We start from the raw sequence: 23,871 nt of genomic DNA, 5'->3' as shown, positions 1-23,871 counted from the left end.
ATCACCCCAGATAAGGGCTGGGATCAGGTGGGCGGGGGGCAGGCTGGGGTCTGGGTCCAAGACTATACAGCAGGAGGAACTGGACAACAGAGGGAACAGCTAGGGCAAGCACTGGCCACCACGCCAACACCCCAAAGCCCCACCTAAGGCTGGGGGAAGACCTGTGCTAAGGGTTCCTCAGGCCTCACGGACCCGCCCCAGGAGGCCAGCATTCTCCTGGCGGAGGGCTCGGTAGTCCTCACGGATCTTCTCCAGGTTGCTGAGGGTCTTCTTGCCCATCTCTGTCTCAATCTAAGACAATGTGAATATGCATTCCCTTAGCATCCAGGGCCCCATTCCTAGCTCCTGATTGCCACAGCCCCCCTTCTTTATGGCCACTCTGGGCCCCCTCGCCTGCTCCTACAATCCCCTCAAACACCAGCCTGCTTTGTCCCACCACCAGGCATTTGCACGTGTCAGTCCCTCTACCTAAAGCACCGTTTGCTACATGGTAGGGTTTGCCATCACATATTCAAGCTGAAGTCACTGCCAATGGTCCTGAGGCAGGTGTGAGGACCACTGTGGGAAAAGCTGGGGCTCAGAGTAGGCCACTGGCTTGTCCCAGGTCAGACACACAGCTACTAAGGGGCAAGGCGGAGACTCTAGCTGTAGGCTGTATCTGGTCCCACAGCCTCTCCCAGCATAAACTATCCAAATAGCTGTCCCTGCCTGCTTTGGGTTCCTTTCCAGTCCCAGGCCTCACCTGCTCCTCAAGGTCTCGAACCTCCCGCATAATAGTGCCTGTGTCCTCGATGGTCTGGATAAGCTGGCTACAGTTCTGGGGACAGCAGGAGCAGAAGGCTTTAACCCCACCATGGGTCCTCCCCGTCCACCCCCAGGTGGGCCTCTCCCCTCACCTCATGCAGGGCAGCTAGATACTTGTAGGCCTTCCGAACAGCATCATCCTTCTTGGCATCCTAACCAGACAGAGGGGACCTTCACGTTATCAGTAGGCTGACCCTGCCCGCCTACATACTACGTTACCTCCACACCCCACAAAGCCACCTTCTCTCACCCCTGACTTCCTGCTCCATGGAGCAATGCCAGGACAGGGTATCAGCATACCCACAAGGCTCACACAGGGCTCAGACCAAATCCAGCCAGGAAGCAGATGGGCAGGCAGTAGCCCAGTCCCACCCTGACCCTTGCACCCTGCTGGGCCTGCCGCACACCTTGAACACCAGCTCATCAGTCACTGCAAATGTCCGGTCCAGTTTCCCAGAGAGGGAGTTGATTTCCTTCTGAAGCTCCTTCGTGTCAGACAGGATCTGGCAGAAACCAGGGTGGCCACGAGCCCATGTCAGGCAGCGTGGCCAGCCAGCTGGGGGTACTCGTGCATATACTCACAACAAGACAGGAGCTGTGTCACTATGTCACTGTATCAGGGGAGGCAGGGGTGGATTGTGTGTGGCTGTACAGCTCTGCCTACCAGAGGATGTGAGGCCCTGTGTGGCTTTGCTATACACATTTGCCCCATGGGCATGTCTGCCCACATGACCCAAGCCATGGCCATGGTAGCACACCTTAGTGATCTCTTCCTTCTGTTTCCGGATGTTGCCCACAATCTCCAGGATGCGCTGAGTATAGGCCAGCCTGGACACATCTCTGGGCAGAGTTGCCAGCTCTGACACCTAGGCAGGGACACAGCAGGTACTCCCCCAGAACCAACACCCTACCCAGCATCAGCCACCGGAGGTCCTCGCACGGGTCTCACCAGCTGCTTATAGACCTCCTCCTTCCTTCGGGCCTCTTCAGCAGCTACTCGAACACTCTGGTGCAGCTCCTGGATCTCTGCCAGCCTTCGGGATGATTCCAGCTATCCAGGACCCCATGGGCAGGGGCGGTGAGCAGAGCACTGAGATGGCTCCCTAGGGAGGGACCAAGCCTGCCCCAACTATGCCCTAGGATCCCACAACCTACCTCTCTGTGATCCTGGAGCCTCCGTAGGTGGCGGTATTCAGCAAGGAGTGGGACTCGGTGCTTTTCCCACTGACCCGCCAAGTGGATGACCCGCTGGGCACTACTCTCTACCACAAGCTGGGTGGAGTGGGTGGGGGTACATGTCACACAGCCCAGGCCCCTACAGCCCCAATCCTCCCAGCCCAGACCCAGCCCCACCTGCAGCTTGGAAAGGTTGGCAGCTCCATCAGGCAGCAGCTCCACTGCCCGGCTCTTCAGGCGCAGGGCCTGCTCTTGTTCTGCTGTGCTGAGCTCACTTTGCCAACACTCAGTCTCCACCTGCACCATGAGACCCACTCCAAGTCAGTGGGGGAACCCAGTCACACACTCCATCCCACCACCCTACTGAGCCCAGAATACTCTGGCCTACCCTGACACCTCGCAGATGACTACAAACTTGTCTACCCCCTATATGCCCATCAAACCCCTCCTGATAAGGACTGGTACCCGCAGGCCCCTCTAACCCCTACAGATCCACACTGGCCCCTAGGATCCTCTGAAAAGTGCCCACAAGCCCCTGACCTTATAGATCCATCTTGCCTCCAAAGATGCCTACAGACCCTTCTAACTTCCATAGACCCTCAAACTCCTCATGATCCTCACAGACACCTATGAGGCCTGACTGAGGCCCACAGGCCCTCTAACCCCTATAGATCTACCAACCTGTAGAACTGGAAGCCTCCCTGACCCTTAAAACTGCCCTCATGCCCACAAATTCCTCTGAACCCTAAAGACCCCCACAAGTCCCTCACGTACCCCCACAAACCCTTCTGATACCTGCAGACCTCTACAGACTACCTCTCAGCCCCCTCAAGTTCCACTAACCCCTCTAGGCCCTACTTCTGGCCCCACTCCAGCCCAGCAGCCCCTCCCCCATGGCCTCTACCTGCACAAGGCTGACTCCCAGAGTCCTCATGTTGGCTTCAACCTCTTCAATGTTGTGGTTCATTCCCTCTAGCTGCTCCTGAAGGGACTCTAGCTCCTGTTCTTGAGCTGCCCCTGTGTCCTAGGAGGCACAGGCCAGTGGGTGGGGGGGTGTCAGACCAAACTGGTAGACTGGCAAGGGCCTGGACCTACCCCACCCACTCTGCTCACCTGTTCAGGCAGCTGGGAGCTCGCCAGCATGTCAGACACCTGGGCTGCCTGAGCCTCAGGCTCCTGGGGGAATGAAAAGGGAGCATCGTACCTGTCAGGGAAGCCTCTGCCACACAAAGCCAAGCCTCAGCCACCCCACCAAGCACTCTCCCAGCACCACACCCACTCATGTTGACACTGTCAGACTGTGACTATATGAGGATAGACACTATTGGCAACCTCAGACTAAAGTGGCTGCACATAGAGACTTCCCTGGCCCTGATACAGCAACTGCCCCATCTCTGAAGCCCAAATGCCCTGAGAAGTACAGGGGCCCTGCTGGGTGAACACACAAGAAGAGAAGATATGCCCAGGGAAAACAAACACAAGAAACTGTGTGGGGAAAGGTGGTCTTTGCACAAAAAGCACCCCTACAACCCTTACAAGGTCCCCACTCATCCACCCTTTCTCCGCTGAAGTCTCCTGAGAAGCCAGGAGAACCTTCTGGGTGTCCACCTCCAGTGAGGAAAGGACTTGTCCAAGCGGAACATGGGAGCCTGTGTGGATAGAGCTGTGGAAGCGGCATATAAAGCAACCCTCCATCCCTGCCTCAGCTCCTCACAGCATGCCCCATCTCCACACAGGCCCCACCAACCAGATGGAAAGCGAACTTCTCTGAATGCGTGAAGTGGGAGCCCTTGGGGGCACCAGTCCTGGACCCAGCACCCCAGGCCTGCAGCAGCTCTCCCAGGTCTTGGGCTTGTGAAGGGACTCTAAGAGGACCCCAGCTTTGGCGCAGGTGCTCAGCCAGGTACTTCTGCAGCCGCTGGCGCTGCACTTGTGTATCCTCCTGGAAACAGAGAGCACAGTGAAACAGGAGGGCATAGAGGTCTGCTGGACACCCAGGGCCCTGCCTCCTCCAGAAAACCCACCTGACAAGGGCTACAAATAAGCTCATATTCACCCTCAAGCCTTTCCCACCTAGGCTGGCCTCTGACTCACCCCCCTGTCCCTCTAGTCTAGGCTCTTTTCAAGGACAGGGGTCTCCCTCGCAGCCACACTTCTCTCCACCCATATGCTCCCCACGCTGGAAGAGGATGCGACAAGGGAGAGAAGAAGGCATGGACCTCCCAATCAGAGAGACCTTGATAGGATTTACGGGGACAGAGTCAGAAAGAGTGGAAGACAGAGAGAGGCAAGACAGAGAGACAAGAACAGAGGCAGTTTTGAGACAACTAGGGAAATCTGAGTATGAACTCAGTATTAGATACTATTGAGGGATCATTGGTAATTTTGTTAGGTGTGAAAATGGCCCAGTGGTTATGTTAAAAAATGAATGTCGTTATGCATTAAGATATGCATTCTTAAGTATTTAAAGTTGAAATGACATGATGTCTGGGATTTGCTTTAAAATAATACAGCCAAAAAAAAAAAAGTTTGGGGAGAATAGATGAAAAAAGACTGGCAAAATGCTTATAGTTGAAGGTGGATGATAGATATTTGAAAATGCCTATAATTTCAAAAAGGAGAAAGAGATAAAGATGGAACAAATGGCAGCCTGCATAGGGAGAAAGGGGTAAGAAACAAGAAGAGGCAGATACAGAGGCAGAAAGGAAAAAGTAGATAGATACAGAGGTGTATAGAAGGAGATGAGGAGACAGAGGGCAGAAGGAGAGAGACAGAGGGGCAGCCAAAACACAGAACAACAAAGACAGTGACAGGAAAAGATAGTGCAGAGATTTAGAGACAGAAAAAATGAGTCTCAATGACACTTGCAGAGACAGAAAAAGTGAGAGACTCGGGGAAAAGAAGGTGGGAGTAACAGGGAGGAAGGTAACAGTCCTGACAGCCCTGGTTGCTAGGAACTTGGTATGTGTGATTTCATTCTAACCACTACCCCATTTTTCCAAATAGGAAACTGAGGTTCTGAGGAGGAATACTGACTTGTCCAAGGTCCTTAGTCTTTCTGACTCCAATGTCCCAGTTCTTTCAGGGAGTATGGTGGGGGGAAACAATGGAAGAGAGGTACAAAGTAGGGAGAGGAGTGAGGCAAAGGAGCCATGGGAGACAAAATGGGAGCAGCAGTGAACAGGAGCCTCTGCAGCATGGAGCCATGCATTAGGCTGTACCTGGGGTGGGGGACGGGATGCCCGGCGTAGCCAGTTCTCATCCCCTGGGCGGTCCCAGACCATCTGCTGGCAGAGCTGGATGGCGTGGCATTCGAGGAGTGAGGCTGCCCTCTGAGCAGGCTGGGGCACCTGGGTGGGGGCTGGTGGCAGCAGGGGACTCCCCTGGAACTCCCGTGGCTCTGGGGGCAAGCACAGACTCAGCCAGCCCTCCCCCTTCGTGGTGAAGCCAGGCCCACCTCTACCCCTCCCCACAGCCCCACACTCACCTCCTCTGGAACTCAACTCCGGCATGATCAGCCTGCTGGCACGGAGAGGATTCTGGGGGGCTGAGCCCTGGGGGAGAGGCAGAGTCAAAGCCTCCAGGATGAAGTGTGGCAGAGGATACCAATGGGAGGGGGCCAAATACCTGAGTACCCAGATGGGGACAAGGAAGACAGGGCAGAGACACGGCGAGATCAGGAGTTAGAGAGACCTACCTGGATGAGCTGGAGCTTGGGAGTGCGAAGGAGGGGCGGGACCCAGGACAGAGCCAGTTGGTCCCGGATTTGGCTCCCAATGGCTCGGAGGAGAATAGCAGAGTCACCTATGGGAGTAGCAGGGAGTGTTAATCAGGTGACAACACTGTAACTCCAAAAATGTATATTCTGGGAACCGAGCCATCATCCCCTGCCCAGAGATACATATCAATATAACTATCATTATCAAACATTTATTGAGCACCTACTATGTACCAGTCATTGTTCTAGACACTGAGGATATCTCAGTGAAAAAACATAAATGTCCTTGCTCTCATGGTAGAGCCAGGATTCTAAAAGAGGAGAGAGACTATACTAATAGTTATAATACTATCACTGGATAGAATACTATCAAGTGGTAATAAGCAAAGGAGGATAAGGGCTGTTGAGAGGAAGGAGTAATTTTTTTTTTTTTTTAGTAAGAGGGAGGCCTCCCCAAGGTGACATCTGAACAGAAACCTCAAAGAAGTGAGGGGGTGAACCATGAGGATATTTGGGGGAGGAATAATCCAGCAAATACCAAGGCCCTCGGGCTGGAGTATGCTTGGCCTGTTTGAGGAGTGTTAATGAGGACAATGTGATTAAAGTGGATTAAGTAAAGTGGACAGAGTAGGAAGTGAGGTCAGAGAAGCCACTCTAAGCACCAGCTCATCACCTGGGTCAGTCCAACCCCCAGCCCCTTTCCCCTGCCCCACATCCCCTCCCTAACTCCCAACCCTCCCACCTAGGTCTCCCTAAGACACATGCCCCCCCCACACACCCATCAATCATTTTCCACGTCCACCTCGTGCAGCCCCCAGAACACACAGGAACAACCCCTTCTCCCCTCATGCACCCCCCTGCCCCAGGCGCCCTGAACCTGCAGGCTGATCTGCGTCCTCAGAGGCATCAGTAGGCAGACGCTCAGCCAAGAAGAGAAGCAGGTCCCGGAGGTCAGGCTCACTGGGATATAAAAAGTTCTGATAGCCAAGCTCCAAGGGATAGCCCAGGTCCTAGGGGTTGGGGGTGGGGGGATGGGAACATATCAGCCAGGCAAGCAGGATCCTCCTGCCCCAGGAGCCCTGGGTCCAGGCCACAAATGCACACTCTCATTAACCACCACCACCTTCTGAACCTTCCCCTGGCTCCTCAAGGCCTCCAGGCCACTGAGGTGAGCCACAAAGTTATTATACTTATGCTACAGAGGATAACAAATAAGATTAAGGCTCTGGCCTTTCTAACTATGATTCAAAATCCAAAAGCCATGAAAGAGAAGATGGGTTTTTCTGAATACGTGAGAAGAAATATAAATTTTAAAGAAAAAATACAATAAGCAAAATCAAGAGAGTAAACTACAAGTTGGGAAAAAATATTCAGAGCTCATATTATAGGCAAAGAGCTAATCGACATATTATATAAAGAAAAAAAAAATATAAAGAGCACCTAAAATTAAGAACAAAGGCCAGCAACATAACAGAAAAATAGGTAAAAGATATGAACAGACAGTTCACAGAAAAGGAAAGGAAAATGGCCCTTAAGCATATGAAATATGTCTAACCTTGCTTACAACAGAAATGCAAGCTAAAAGTACACCGAGATTTTAAGGTGATGAAAATGTTCTCTAATTGACTGTGGTGATGGTTGTGCAACTCTGTAAATATACTAAAAACCACTTACTTGTACACGTCAAATAAGTGAATTGTGTTGTATGTGAATTATATCTCAATAAAGCTGTTACCAAAAAAAAAAAGAATAGAAAAAAAGCACACTGAGATACTTCAAACAAGTGATCAAACGTAGCATCATGGCACAACCTGACATTATATACTTTTTTGATTATATACTCCTCATTATATACTGGGAAGGAGATAAAATCACTCCTGTGGTAGTCCTGCCAAAAATCTGAACTTAATCATGAGAAAACAATTAAACCAAGTCAGATTGTGGGGCATTCTGCAAAACAAGAAGCCTGGACTCTTCAAAAATATCTGTCATCATGAAAGAAAAAAAAAAAAAAAGACACGAGAACTGCTCAAGATTTAAGATTAAATAGACGCCACAACAAAATAAAATGTATGTTCCCTGACTGGATCTTGTATTTTTTTTTTAAGCTATGCAGCATATTTCTGGGGCACCCGGGGAATTAAAAAATGTAGTACACATTGTTGTTGCTGTTTGCCATCAAGACGGTTCAGACTCATAGCGACCCTATAGGACAGAGCAGAACCGCCCCATAGGGTTTTCAAGGCTGTAATCTTTACCAAAGCAGATTACCACATCTTTCTCCCATGAAGCTGCTGGTGAGTTCGAACCGTTGACCTTTCAGCTAACAGGTAAGGGCATAACCACGGTACTACCAGGGCGCCTTTATATATTGTTGTTGTTGTTAGGTGCCATAGAGTCGGTTCTGACTCAGCGACCCCATGTACAAGAGAATGAACACTGCCTGGTCCTGCACCATCCTCACAATCATTGGTTTCAGCCCATTGTTGCAGCCACTGTGTCAATCTACCTCGTTCAGGGTCTTCCTCTTTTTTGCTGACCCTCTACATAGCACGATGTCCTTCTCCAGGGACTCGTCCCTCCTAATAACATGTCCAAAGTATGTGAGACACAGTCTCACCATCTTTGCTTCTAAGAAGCATTCTGGCTGTACTTCATAAGTTTGTTCTTCTGGCAGTCAATGGTATATTCAATATTCTTTGCCAACACCATAATTCAAAGGCATCAATTCTTCTTCGGTCTTCCTTATTCACTGCCCAGCTTTCGCATGCATATGAGGCGGTTGCAAACACCGTGGCCTAAGCCAGCCGTACCTTAGTGCTCAAGGAGCCATCTTTGCTTTTTAACACTTTAAAGAGGTCTTTTGCAGTAGATTTGCCCAATGCAATACATTGTTTGATTTCCTGATAGCTGCTTCCATGGTCATTGATTGTGGAGCCAAGTAAAATGAAATCCTTGACAATGTCAATCTTTTCTCCATTTATTGTGATGTTGCTTATTGGTCCAGTTGTGAGGATTTTGTTTTCTTTATGTTGAAGTGTAATGCATACTGAAGGCTGTCGTCTTTGATGTCATCACAAAGTGCTTCAAGTCCTCTTCACTTTCAGCAAGCAAGGCTGTGTCATCTGCATATTGTAGGTTGTTAATGAGTCTTCCACCAATCCTGATGCCATATTCTTCTTCATACAGTCCAGCTTCTTGGATTATTTGTTCAGCATACTGATTGAATAAGTATGGTGAAAGGATACAACCCTGACACACACCTTTCTTGTTTTAAACCATGCAGTATCCCCTTGTTCTGTTCGAATGACTGCTCTGCATGAGCACAATTTAGCATTCTGGAATTCCCATTCTTCCCAATGTTATCCATAATTTGTTATGATCCACACAGTCAAATGCCTTTGCATAGTCAATAAAACACAGGTAAACATCTTTCTGGTATTCTCTGCTTTCAGGCAGGATCCTTCTGACATCAGCAATGATATCCCTCATTCCATGTCCTCTTCTGAATCCAGCTTGACTTTTTGGCAGTTCCCAGTGGATGTACTGCTGCAACCACTTTTGAATGATGTTCAGCAAAATTTTACTTGCGTGTGATATTAATGATACCATTCGATAATTTCTGTATTCTGTTTAATCACCTTTCGAATGGGCACAAATATGGATCTCTTCCAGTCAGCTGGCCAGGTAGCTATCTTCCAAATTTTGTGGCATAGATGAGCGAGCACCTCCAGTACTGCATCCATTTGTTGAAACATCTCAATTGGTACTCTGTCAGTTCCTGGAGCCTTGTTTTTCGCCAATGCCTCCAGTGCAGCTTGGACTTCTTTCTTCAGTATCACTGGTTCTTGATCATATGCTACCTCCTGAAATGGTTGAACATCGACCAATTATTTTTGTATGTATTCCTTCCATCTGCTTTTGATACTTCCTGCATCATTCAATATTTTGCTCATAGAAGCCTTCAAAATTGCAACCCAAAGCTTGAATTTTTGCTTCGGTTCTTTCAGCTTGAGAACTGCAGAGCGTGTTCCTCCCTTTTGGTTTTCTAACTCCAGGTCTTTGCACATTTCATTATAATATTTTACTATGTTGTCTCAAGTTGCCCTTTGAAATCTTATGTTCAGCTCTTTTACTTCATCATTTCTTCCATTCACTTTAGCTACTTTACTTTCAAGAGCAAATTTCAGAGTCTTTTCTGACATCCATTTTCGTCTTTCTTTCCTGTCTTTTTAATGACCTCTTGCTTTCTTCATCTATGATGTCCCTGATGTCTTCCCACAACTCATCTGGTCTTCGGTCATTAGTGTCCAGTGAGTCAAATCTATTCTTGAGATGGTCTCCAAATTCAGGTGAGATATGCTCAGGGTCGTATTTTGGCTCTCATGGACTTGTTTTAAATTTCTTCAGCTTCAACTTGAACTTGCACATGAGCAATTGATGGTCGGTTCCACAGTCGATCGTTGGCCTTATTCTGACAGATGATATTGAGCTTTTCCACAGATGTAGTTGATTCCTGTGTTTTCCATTCAGTGAGGTCCAAGTGTATAAAAACAAAACCCAAACCCACTGCCACTGAGTCAATTCCAACTCGTAGCGACCCTATAGGTCAGAGTAGAACTGCCCCATAGAGTTTCCAAGGAGTGCCTGGAGGATTCAAACTGCCGACCCTTCGGTTAGCAGCCGTAGCACCAGAGTTTCCGTCCAAGTGTATAGTTGCCGTTTATGTTGACGAAAAATGGTACTTGCAATGAAGAAGTCATTGGTCTTGCAAAATTCTATCATGTGATCTCTGGCATTGTTTCCATCACCAAGGCCATATTTTCCAACTACCGATCCCTTCTTCGTTTCCAACTTTCGCATTCCAATCACCAGTAATTATTGATGTGCCTTGACTGCATGTTTCAACAATTTCAGACAGCAGATGTTGATAAAAATCTTCAATTTCCTCATCTTTGGCATTAGTGGTTGGTGCGTAAATTTAAATAATAGTCATATTAACTGGTCCTCCTTGTTAAGTATATGGACATTATCCTATCACTGAGTGTTGTACTTCAGGATAGATCTTGAAATGTTCTTTTTGACGATGAACGCTACACCATTCCTTTGTCACTCCCGGCATAGTAGACTACATGATTGCCTGATTCAAAATGGCTAATACCAGTCCATTTCAGCTCACTAATGCCTAGGATATCAATCTTTATGCGTTCCATTTCATTTTTGATGACTTTCAATTTTCCTAGATTTTCGTAGATACTTCATACATTCTACATTCTGATAGTTAATGGATGTTTGCAGCTGTTTCTTCTCATTTTGAGTCGTGCCACGTCAGCAAATGAAGGTCTCAAAAGCTTGACTCCATCCATGTCATTAAAATCGACTTTACTTTGAGGAGGCAGTTCTTTCCCAGTTGTATTTTGAGTGCCTTCCAACCTGAGGGACTCATTTTCTGGCACTATATCAGACAATGTTTATTATTCCATCAATATTAAATTTCATGGGTGTGATCATGGTATTGTGGTTATGCAAGAGAAGGTGATTCTACTTAGAAGAGGGACACTGATGTATGTGGGGATTAAATGTTATGATGTCTGCCACTTTCAAATGGCTCAACAAAAAATGTTTGTAGGGGTGTGTGTGTGTGTCCCTGCATGTATATATATAATATGTATATATATATATATATATAATAGATACATGTAGAGAGAGAAAGTAAATATAGCAAAATGTTAACAATGTGTAGGGAGCCAGGAGAAGGGTAAAGAGGTGTTCATTGTTCTATTCTTGCCATTTTTCTTTAAATTTGAAATTTTTCAAAATACAAAGCTGGGGGAAGCTACACTGTGATATCATTTCTCACCTACTGACTGGGTAAAAATCCAAAAGTTTGATGATATGCTCAGAGACTGTGGAGAAACAGCCACTTCCTCATGCACTGCTGTTGGGAATACAAAAATTAAACACCCCTGGTGAGGGCAATTTCGCAAAATCTAAAAAACTATATAACATCTATGCTTCCAGCTACAATCCCACTTCTAGGAGTTTACCACAAAGATATACCTCCAACAATACAAAAATGTATATGCACAAGATTATTCATTACAGCATTATTTACAAAATATCTAAATGTCCGAGCATAGTAGACCAACTGAAAATACAATGGAGTACTATGCAGGTATAAAAGAAAAAAAAATGAGTAAGATCTCCATTGTCTGATATGAAATGATTTCCAGGGTATATTGTTAGGTTAAAAAAAAAAGATGAAAAACTAGGTTATGTGCTATCTTTTGTGTAAAAAAGGAGGAAAATAAGAATATATATTCATATTTGCTTGTATCTACCTAAAGAAAACGCTGGAAAGATAAGCAAGAGGTGAACAAAAATACCTTATAGCAGACAGGTAAGGGGAAGAAAGGAGTAAATGGTTTGGAGTGGGAATGAGGCTTCTCAAGGTATTGTGCTACTGCTACTTCTGGCACACCTCAGAGATTTATTTTACCCTTTCAGTAGTTAACCACCTTTTACCTAGTTAACAATTCTTTATGGTAAAATTTCCGTGTTCAAATTACTGCTGTAGTTTCTGTCTCCTGACTGGTCCCTGACTGATCTAGCCAGTCAACTCAAAATAATACAATATAAAACAATACAATTCAAAATAATAGTTTCTGTCTCCTGACTGGTCCCTGACTGATCTAGCCAGTCAACTCAAAATAATACAATATAAAACAATACAATTCAAAATAATATTTTTTAAAGAGCCTACACGGGTTTGGGGGTAAAAAAGATCTGGGTTAGAAATCCAGCCTGTCCTGCTTACTAGCTATGAGGCCTTGGGCTAGTTATTTAACCACTCAGAACCTCAGTTTCCTATCTGTAAAATGGGATTAATAATACCTTCCCTATGTGACTGCTTTAAGAAATAAAAGGGCCTGGCTCACGGTAAGGACAGAGGTACGGAAGCTCTTTATAATTGCCGCCGTAATAAGAGGTTCAGGAGCCCACCGACCAACCAGGCAATGTCTGTAAACTTCAGTCATTCATTCATTCACAGGCCCCTCATGGTTAATGTGTGGCATTTGCCTGACCATAAGGATTCCACTCTTAGGTGAATTAGCCCCTCATCCTCCCCTACTCCATGAAGTCCTGGTGGAGCAGCCAGTCCCAAAGCCTCCCTACCCTGGCTTGTAACCCTGGCAGGACACATCAGAGTCCTGGCTGGGGACACATAAATGGGCAGTAAGAGAAAGCAAGCCCTTTTCTGCCACGGCTGCTGGTGGTCTCGAGCTGCACTGGACTCTAAAAGCAGGCTTCCTGAGTTCAAGTCTGCTTTGCCTTTTACCAACTGTGTGGCCTCAGTCAAATCACTTAACCTTTCTGTGCTTCACTTTCCTCATCTGAAAAATGGGATATCAACAGTACCTACCTCAGAAGGCTTTAATTCTACTTCAGAGAATTAAATGAGTTAATACTATGTCACCACCATGCCTGATAGAGAGTACACACTCAAAAACCATTATTATTATATGTGTGTGTGTGCTGGGTCACAATGTAAGATGTATTTATTTCAGAGGGTCACAGTCAAAATGGTGTGAAAGCCACTGGCTTTCAAGCTACTTTACTTTAGATGTTTGACACTTGCAATCGAAGAGTTGTGACAGACACAAAAACTCATTCCAGGAATGGGTTGTGTGAAATGGCAGACATCAAAATATGAAGGCGGCTGAGTCGCAGAAACTGTTGCCAGGAGTAGGGCCCATGAAGAGGCAGACACCAGAATGTAGCAGTACTGAGATGAGGTTGGCCACAGGGACAGCACACAGCTGGGTTAAGAGAAACCCATCTGCCTGCTGCTGGCAAACTGGGGCTGCTGGGGGCCAGGCAATAACACAACTTTTGACCACAGAAAAAGCTATATTTTCTGTCTCATACTAAAGTTAAAAAAAAAAAAAAAACATTGCCATCAAGTCAATTATGACTCAAAGTAAGTGTGAGCAAAAGTAGGTAAACACCCAATCCAGTGGGAGACAGGACTGACAGAAGAGAACAGAGAGTAGTGGGAAGCCTGACTTCCACACCAGTCCCCCCTAAACACCTCCCATTATGCTCTCTCCTTGCCAAACAAAGGCCTTTATAAAGTGTCATCCTCAAGAATACAGCCCAGGGCCAGAAGGACAGACTGCCTACCTCATAAAGCCACCAAGAGCCCCAGACAGAAGAACCTGAGAGCTACGTGAACCTGAGGGCTAGGGGATGAGCAGCGCTCTGAGGTCTATTGCTAAGAGACAGAAACTGCGCAAGCAAAGTCCAAAAAATGAATGAACAACAACACAGTCCTAGAGCAAACATCATACACAATGGTGAAAGGGTAAATGGATCCCTTTAAGACCAGCAACCTAACACACTGTACCAGAAGTCTTTGGTAGCCCAGGAGAAACAAAAAGTGTAAGAACTGGAAAGGAAAAAACTAGACTGAAGTTACTCAGGGATTTTATAAAATTGTTTACAGTAAGTCTCTGGGTACTTGCCCTTAATGTTATGTAAATTTGCTCTCACTCTGAAATGACTGAACTGACTGAACCAACCCCCTACTCGCAACAAATTCTGCATCACAATCACTTTTAAATCACTGATAAGTACCAACTTATCTACAAATTCGACTTAGACACACTTCTGAATGGATCTTGTTCGTAACTCAGGGACTGCCTATACTTGCAAACTCCAAAAGAACCTACAACTATAGGATATAAAGTCACAATATGTAAAGGTCAATTGCATGTCAATGCCACAGTAAATGAAAGCTTTTAAAATATCAGCTATAACAGCAACAAAAAGATACCTAAAATACATCTAACAAAAGATGGGTGAAATCTTTATTTAAAAAAAAAAAAAGATCTTTATATAAAAAATAATTTAAAGACTTTATAGTTGAGTAAGCGGGAGTATGGAGTAAGGTGTATATAAGCTTATATGTGACAGACTGACTTGATTTGTAAATGTTCACTTAAAGCTCAATAAAAATTATTTAAAAAAAAAAGACTTTATGGAAAGATGTTAAAGAAGACCTCAGTCAAAAGAGAAGCATGTTACATTCATGATTAGGAAGGCTCAATATTTTCAAGATGTTAATCCTCCCCAAAATGAGCTAAAGATTCAAAGCAATCCCAATCAAAAATCCCAACAAAGCTTGTCATGAAATGTGACAAGCTAATTCTGAAACATATGCAGAAGAGAAAGGGGCCAAGGATAGCCAAGACCTGCCTGAAGAAGAATAACGAGGTAGGAAGGGATATGCCTTCTCAGATATTAAAACGTATTACAAAGCCATAGTAATTAAGACAAAGAGAAATTACTGCAGGAATTGAAACAACCAAAACAGAAAGCTCAGGAAAGCCCCAGACATATCTAGAAACCAATTTAATGACACAGCTGCCACTACATATCAGCAGGAAAAGGCAGACTATCCAGTAAGTGGGACTGGGACAAATGGTTTAATTTCTTTTCTATAACACCTATCTTCTAACATATAATTTATTTACTGTTATGGATTGAACTGTATACCCCAAAATTATGTGTTGCAAATCCTAACCCCTAGACATGTGGATACAATCCTATCTAGGAATAGGATTTTCTTTGTTATGTTAATGAACCACATCAGTGTAGTATATGTCTTAGGCTAATCACTTCTGAGCTATAAAATGAGCAGTTTAGGCACAGAAGCAAGTAAGGACAAACGGGAGAAGACTGATGCCACACAGAGACCACGAAGGAAACGAGGAGGAGCTGAAAGAGGCAAGGACCTTCCCCCAGAGCCAACAGAGAGAGAAAGCCTTCCCCTAGAGTTGGTGCCCTAAAATCAGACTTCTAGCCTCCTTCCTGTGAGAAAATAAATTCCTGTTCGTTAAAGTCACCCACTTGGTGTATTTCTGTTACAGCAGCACTTAGGGAACTAAAACACTTACTTATCGTGTTTATTTACATATTTGTCTCCCCCAGTGGAATGTCAGCTACATAAGGGCAGGGATTTTTGTCTCCTTTGTATATTGCTGTATCCCCAGTGCCTAGAACTATGTCTGACACACTGCAGGTGCTCAGTGAGTATTTACTGAATGAATGAACAGAAAACATATAACCAACAAAAGATTGGCACCCAGAATACATAAAGAATTCCTATGAATTGGTAAGAAAAAACAACAAAAAACAGAAAAATAGACAAAAGACACCTACAGTTATTTTACAGATGAGGAAACATGAATGGCTTATATGGAAGGATGTTAAATCTCATCAATAATCAAGGAAATACAAATTAAAACTAAAGTAAGATTAAATGGATGGGATCCTGGAAGAGAAAAATGACATTAGGTAAAAACTAAGGAAGTCTGAATAATGTAGAGAGTTAATTAATGGTAATGTATCAATGTTAGTTTATTAATTGTGACAAACGTACCATCCTAATGTAAGATACTTGGGGAAACTAGGTGTGGGGTATATGGGAACTCTCTATACTATCTTCATAATTTTTCTGTAAATCTAAAACTATTCTGAAAGTTTGCTACAAAAAAAAAGAAACAAACTATAATGAGATACCAGTTCACACCTCGATGAGCAAAAATTAAAATGTGTAACAACATCTAATGCTGGTAGTAGGGCACATCCAATTTGAAAGACAGTTTGACTATTTACCTAGTGAAGTTGGAGATATGCACATATTATGAAACAGCAGTTCAACTCCCTCCCACATACAAATGCCAGAAAAACTCATGTATAAAAAACTCATAGTTTAACTTGACTAGTGAAGAATGTCTGCCTTGAGCATTGTACTCTTTTAAGATCTATCTATATGGAATCAAACTGATACCAGCAACTCAAAAAGATTAGACAGGAAACTTAGGGGGTCAAAACCAAAAACCAAACCCACTGCCGTTGAGTAGATTCCAACTCACAGCAACCCTATAGGACAGAGTAGAACTGCCCCATAGGGTTTCCAAGGAGCAGCTGGTGGATTTGAACTGCCGACCTTTTGGTTAGCAGCCGTAGCACTTAACCACTGTACCACCAGGGCTCCAATCAGGGGGCAATGAGTTTATTTTAATGAGGGAGGAACAATTCAGAAAAGGAGAGTGAGGATGGCTGTACAACTTAAAGAATGTAATCAATGTCACTGGTACATGTAGAAATTGTTGAATTCATGTATGTTTTTATGCTGTGTATATTCTCAATGACAACAAAAATACAATAATTTATTTACAACAACAAACTCATGCACAAGATTACCAGGATACATGTTTGAGAATGTTTATAGCAGCATGGTTTGTAATAGGGAAACAAAATAAGAAAACAAATAAACAAAACACATGCATGCATACAAAAAAAAATTGGGAAAAAACAAATATCCCTCAGCAATAGAACAGATGAATAAAAATCCTGAGAGTATGGCCCCCGGATACCCTTTTAACTCAGTACTGAAGTCACTACTGAGGTTCACCCTTCAGCCAAAGATTAAACAGGCCCAAAAAACAAACAATAATACACGTAGTTCAACCATGTATACAGAACTAAATGGGCACACCAGCCCAGGGGCAAGGATGAGAAGGCAGGAGGGGACAGGAAAGCTGGACGAATGGAAATGGGGAACCCAAGGTTGAGAAGGAGAGAGTGTTGACACATCGCGGGGTTGGCAGCCAATGTCACAAAACAATGTATGTATTAATTATTTAATGAGAAACTAACTTGCTCTGTAAACCTTCATCTAAAGCACAATTGAAAATTTTTTTTTCTTTAATGGATAAATAAATTCAGACAATCCAGATTATGGGACAGTCTATAAGGCAATTGGTCTGGACTTTTCAAAAATGTCATGAAAGGCAAAAAAGGCAGAGGACTCTTCTAGATTAAAGGAGACTAGAGGTGGGATAATAAAACACATGCATAATCCTTGATTGGATCCTGGATTAAAAAAAATGTTATAAAGGATATTTTCAGGACACCTGGAGAAATCTGAATACGGACTGTGGATTAGAAAAGATTATTGCATCAATGGTAACTTTGGCAGGTGGATAATGGTATTGTGGTCATGGAAGAGGATGGCCTTGTTCTAAAAGATTAATGCTGAAGCACTGGAAGTGTCACCTCTGCAACTTACTTTCAAAAGGGTCGGCAAAAAAATGCCTATCTACATTTATATATGTAGAGAGAGAATGGGCAAAATGTTATCAACTGGTGAATCTAGGCAGAGTGTACGGGTGCAAAAAATTGGAAATTTTCTAAAAAGTTGGGGAGAAATATAACTTCATACAACGAAAAAGTACACAGCAATGACAAATGAATAACCATAGCTAATGTATCAACATTAGTATCAATAAAAAATATTAGTTCAGCAGGCACTACTTGAGAGCTGGAAGAATAAGAAGTGCTGCTCAGGACTTGAGATATCTGAGGTATTCAATTTCACATGACGACCAGGTCCTGGGCGTGACAGTGGGTGGCCAGCAGAACTGGGACAGAGGACAAGTCCCAGGAAGTGAAGTTGTCATGGACCTGAAAGAACCCAGTGCGGGGAGCATTCTCCACATGGAGATTAAATCCACTGAGTAGGGTCAGAAAGAAACCATGAGAAGAAACTAAAGTCTTCAGTAACCGCAGAAAAATACCGAGGATGTTTGTGGCTAGTGACGATGATCATAATACCAGTGAACACTAATATAACATTTATCATGTGCCAGGCACTGTTCTTAAGAGTTTACATGGATCAACTCACTTAATCCTCACAACCTATTTTTATGATGTCCATTTCACAGACAAGAAAACTGAGGCCCAGAGGGTTAAGTTTCCACAGTTACCAAGTGCTGGAGCTAGGTCTGAACTACTCAGGTAGTTTGACCATAGAGCCAGCAGCCTTAACCAACAGTGAGCGCTAAGCCACAAGGCGAGACGGCAGAGGAGAAAGGAAGAGTTTTGAAGAAGTTTGGTGACTTTGTGAAAGAGGAAGGAAGATTTTACCGAGAGGACAACACTCACCATGCAGGCCTGTGCCAAGCTCATGGCCAGGCGAAACCTGGCAGACATGGCAAGAGGCAGCAGGGGGCTGAGGCCAGAGCCCACGTCAGGGTTGATCACTCGCAGACAGCGGACCACAGCCTCTACAACCAGCTCAGTGGTGAAGGCTCGAAGGGTCTGCACATCTGCAGGAACTGCCCTGAAGAAAAAGGGGGCAGGCTTGATTGGGGCAGTAGTCAGGCAACTGGGATCAGGCTGGGCTACCCTGCCCTCTGGAGAGCCTAACATCAGAGCGAGGGTGGGAAGGGTGCTCACAATTCAGGCAGGTCCTGGGTATTGATGACTACGACTTCAATTTGGAAAACTAAGAACCAAGAAAGCCCTCAGGTCCTAAGACCTGAGTGTAGGAAAATGGTTGATGGATGGGACCTGAGTTGAAAAAAATCTCAAACTTCCCCTATGCTTAAGAGCCCCCATGTTTCTGGTGTCTGAAAAGGTCAAGGGGCCCAGGTGGCATGATCCCTAGGCTTCTGCGTCCCCAAATATGTTCGTTGTGTGTCAGGGCCCCTAGATAATTGAACCACTAGGGTTTTGAGGAGACTAGATGTTGGGAGGCAAGGGTTTTCAGGGGCTGCAAATGTCAGGGTCTCTGGATGTCAAAGTCCCTGGATATCAAGACCTCCGAGTTTCAAGCAATCCAGAAGTCAGTCTCCCTAGATATTGGCGTCCTGGGTTTTTAGGGTCCTAGAAAGGAGGAGGAGTCCCGTGTGTCAGGGTCACAAAAAGTTGAGATTTTAGGATTTTGTTGAGATTTGCCAGATTTTAGGATTCTGGGGTTTTAAACTGCCTGGTTTTCAGGGTACAGGTGACTTAGGATCTCCAGATATAAGGGTTCCAGGGTATTAAGTTTCCCAGTTGTTGAAATACTGGGACTTAGGCTTCCCAGATGTCAAGATCTACAGACTTCAGAGTCCTGGGTCTTGGGGGTTCCAAGGTTTTAATGTTTGGACGTGTTCCGGTCCCTTAGCTTTGGGTTTAGTTTGTATGGTGATAGAAAGGTCTGAGAGGCCCCCGATGACAGAGGGAGAGGGGCAGTGTCTTAGGTCCTGGAAGTTGGAGCCCTGGATGTCAAGGTCCGGGTTTTTAAGGACTCCAGATGACTGGATCGCAGGATTTTGGAGTCCCGAATGCAGGCATGGGGTGGGGGGCAGGGGCCGTGTCCTTACGTGCCGGCCTGGCGCAGGGAATGGATCAGAATCCTGTCCGCCTCCTCCATGATGTAGCCGGGTCCGAGTCGTGGGCCCTGGACCCGGTCCGAACGCCAGCAGCGCAGCTGTTGAGGCCCCCGCACCGCGCCCGCGGTCCACGAAGCGTTACCGGCCACACCGGCAGAGACGGGAAGTGTAGCTCAGTGAGAGAGCGCGGCGCACGCACGTTGCCTGAATCCCTAGTGTATGCGTCCGCACAGACTTAAGCGCGCAATGGCCTCTGGGAATTGTAGTTTTCCCGCCTGCAGCTAGAAGAGCTCTTCCGAGAGGTTAAGGAAGCATACCGTGCGTGTGTGTGTGTGTGTGTGTGTCTGTGTCTGTGTCTGTGTCTGTCCGTCTGTCCGTCTGCGCACGCGCCCTCGCGGGGCTTTAGTGAAAAGCTACTAGGTTTGAGTCTTAGCTCTGCAACTTACTAAATGTGCATCCACGGGCAGGTAACATTATCTTCCCTGTGTCTTCGTTTCATTATCTGTAAAATAGCACTTGCTTCCTAGGATTAAAATAGTTAATTTATGTAAAGCACATTGTACTATGTACCTAACACGTACTAAAGTAAGAAAGCACTATCTATATATGTGATACCAGCCAACCAAACCCACTGCCTCCGAGTGGATTCTGACTCATAACGACCCTAAAGGACAGAGTAGAACTGCCCCATAGGGTTTCCAAGGTTGTAAATCTTTACGGAAGCAGAATGCCACATCTTTCTCCCCCAGAGCGGCTGGTGGGTTTGAACTGCCAACTATTAGGTTGGCAGCCAAGCATTTAACCACTGCACCACCAGGGCACCTTTGTATATGTGATAGCTACTACTAATCATGATTCAATAAATGCTTTATTTTAACATGCTATGCAAATCTGTAAGAAGCCCTGGTGGCGCAATGGTTAAGCCCTCAGCTGCTAACCAAAAGGTTGGCAGTTTGAACCCATTCAGTCGCTCCAAGACAGAAAGACCGGGGATATGCTCCCTTAAAAACGGCATCCTAGAAATTATGATTCAGGGCATATATGAAAAGCCAACAGCCAACATTATACTTAATGGAGAAAGACTTGAGAGCTTTTCCCTTGGAATCAGGAACCAGGAACAAGACGAGGGAGGGCACCCTCATAACTTCTATTCAGTATTGTATTACAAGTATTACAAGTCAGAGCAATAAGACAAGAAAAAGAAATAAAAGGTATCTAGATGGGAAAAGAAAAAAAATAAAATTATCTCTATTTGCAGATGACATGATCCTAAAACACTGCAGAAAGAAATTAAAAAGACTTAAATAAATGGAAAGATCTTCCATTTCCATGGATTGGAAGACTTAATGTTGTTAAGATGTCAATACTACTCAAAGCAAATCTATAGATTCAATGCAATCCTGATCAAAATTCCAACAGCCTTCTTTACAGAAATGGAAAAACCAACCCTTAACTTCATATGGAATGGCGAAAGGCTCTGAATAGCTAAAGCAATGTTGAAAGAGAAGAACAAAGTAGGAAGACTCATGCTTCCTGATTTTAAAACATATTATAGCTATAGTAATCAAAACCGCCTGGTGCTGGTATAACGATAGACACATAGACCAATAAGTAGAATTCAGAGTCCAGAAATAAATGCACACTTCTATGGTCAACTGATTTTTGACAAGGGTGCTAAGCCTATTTTATGGGGAAAGAAGAGTCTGTTCAACAAATAGTGTCAGAAATATTGGATTTCCACATGTTGAAAAATGAAACAAGATCCATGCCTCACACCATACACAAAAACAAATTCAAAATGGATTAAGGACCTAAATGTGCAAACTAAAATCATAAAATTCTTAGAAGAAAATGCAGGGACAACCCAAAGGACTAATGGAACACAACTACCACACCTTCCACAAGACCGAACCTAGCACAACGAGATGATATTCAGCTACCACCACTGGCTGCTCTGACAGGGATCACAATAGAGGGTTGCAGAGAGAGCTGGAGAAATATGTAGAACAAAATTCAAACTCACAAAAAAAGAACACACTTATTGATCTGAGAGAAACTGGAGAAACACCGAGAGTATGGCCCCTGGACACCCTTTTCACTCAGTACTGAAGTCACTCCTGAGGTTCACCTCTCAGCTAAAGATTAGACAGGCTCATAAAACAAACAATACTACATATAGCTCAAACATGTATACAGGACTAAATGGGTACACCAGCCCAGGGGCAAGGATGAGAAGAGAGGATGGAACAGGAAAGCTGGATGAATGGAAATGAGGAAATCAGGGTCAAGAAGGGGAGAGTGTTGACATGTCTCAGGGTGGGCAACCAATGTCACAAAACAACATGTGTATTTTTTAGGACTGATTTGCTCTGTAAACCTTCACATAAAGCACAATAAAAAAAAAAGAAAAGAAAATGCAGGGACAATGCTGTCGGGCCTAGCTTTTATCAATGAACTATCTAATGTAATAAAAGCACAAATAGCAAAAGACAAAATAAATAAGTGGGACCTCATAGAAATTTTAAAAAATTTGTTCATCAAAATAGCTTACAAAAAAAGTGAAAAGATAAGCAACTGGCTGGGAGAATATCTTTGGAAACCATTTATCTGATAAGAAGCTAATAACCAAAATATATATAAAATTTCAACAACAACAAAAAGACAACCCAATCAAAAGATGGGCAAAGGACTTGAACAAACATTTGCCAAAAAAGGACATACAGATGGCCAACAAACACATGAAAGGTTGCTCAACGTCATTAGCCATCAGAGAGATGCAAATCAAAACCACAATTAGATACCATTTCACTCCCATTAGGATGGCTAAAGAGCCCTAGTGGCGCAGTGGTTAAGCATTCAACTATTAAACAAAAGGTTGGCTGTTTGAGTTCACCAGCCACTCCTTGGAAACCCTATGGGGAAGTTCTACTATGTGAGTCAGAATCACTCGACAGCAATGGGTTTTGTTTTTTGTTTTTTTTTTAGGATGGCTAAGATAAAAGAAAGGAAGGAAGGAAGAAAGAAAATAAACCTTGGCAAGGATGTGGGGAAATTGGAACCCTTACCCATGGCTGGTGGGGATGGAAAATGATACAGTCATTGTGGAAAACAGTGTGGCGGTTCCTCAAAAAACTAAAAATAGAACTACCATATGACCCAGCAACTCCACTCCTCAGTATATACCCAAAAGGCTTGAAAGAAGACACTCAAACAGAGACTTGTACACCAATGTTCATTGAAGCACTATTCACAATACCCAAAAGGTGGAAACAACTGAAATGTTCATCAAGACATGAATGGATAATCAAAATGTGGTACATACATACAACGGAATACTACTCAGCCAATAAGAGAAATGACGTCCTGATATGTGCTACAATACGAATGGAGCTTGAAGACATTATGCTGAGTGAAAGAAGTCAATCAGAAAAGGACAAATATTGTATTACCTCACTTATATAAAAAGACAAGAAAAAGAAAATGTATAGAGATCAAAGTTTATTAGGGGTTACCAGGAGTGGGAAGGAGGGGGAAAGGAGAAGGTAACGGTAAAGGAAAAATTGTATTGATTAAAGACAAAAGGGAAAAATTAGTCCAAAGGACTAATGGGCCACAACTACCACAATCTCCACAAGACTGAGCCCAGAACAAATCGATGGTGCCCAGTTACCACCACCGGCTGCTCTGGGAGGGACCACAATAGAGGGTCCCAGACAGACTGGGAAAAAAGTGTAGAACAAAATTCAAATTCAAACAAACTGACAAAAACCAGACTTGCTGGTCTGACAGACTGGAGAAACCCTGAGAGTATGACCCCTGGACACCCTTTTAACTCAGTACCGAAGTCACATCTGGGGTTCATCCTTCAGCCAAAGATTAGACAGGTCTATAGGGTCAACGATAACACACTTGAGGAAAATGGTTCATAGTTCAATCACGTACGAG

General features: G+C 44.5%; 1 protein-coding gene across 2 annotated transcripts; it reads right to left on the bottom strand.

Moving 5' to 3' along the window:
* Window positions 1–88: 88 nt before the first annotated feature.
* On the bottom strand, window positions 89–20,105 carry CCDC22 (coiled-coil domain containing 22). 2 transcript variants are annotated; one of them, XM_003417976.4, is made up of 17 exons: window positions 19,918–20,105; window positions 18,713–18,890; window positions 6,576–6,708; window positions 5,678–5,784; window positions 5,468–5,534; window positions 5,202–5,380; window positions 3,728–3,922; window positions 3,094–3,156; window positions 2,885–3,004; window positions 2,158–2,277; window positions 1,960–2,076; window positions 1,754–1,855; window positions 1,563–1,670; window positions 1,212–1,307; window positions 897–956; window positions 743–817; window positions 89–291 (listed from the first exon to the last, which is right to left on the bottom strand). In XM_003417976.4, exons 1-17 carry the CDS (start codon window positions 19,965–19,967, stop codon window positions 178–180), a joined length of 1,884 nt encoding a protein of 627 aa, XP_003418024.1. In that variant the 5' UTR covers window positions 19,968–20,105; the 3' UTR covers window positions 89–177. The 2 variants fall into 2 exon arrangements, with proteins under 2 accessions (XP_003418024.1, XP_010595984.1); XM_010597682.3 differs by having other exon boundaries at window positions 5,202–5,341.
* Between the last annotated feature and the right edge of the window lie 3,766 nt (window positions 20,106–23,871).

Source organism: Loxodonta africana, chromosome X (assembly GCF_030014295.1).
Source record: "Loxodonta africana isolate mLoxAfr1 chromosome X, mLoxAfr1.hap2, whole genome shotgun sequence".
In the NCBI taxonomy this organism is placed as follows: domain Eukaryota; kingdom Metazoa; phylum Chordata; class Mammalia; order Proboscidea; family Elephantidae; genus Loxodonta; species Loxodonta africana.
The sequence above is the reverse complement of the archived record's forward strand: the minus strand, read 5'-3'. Positions and strand labels throughout refer to the sequence as shown.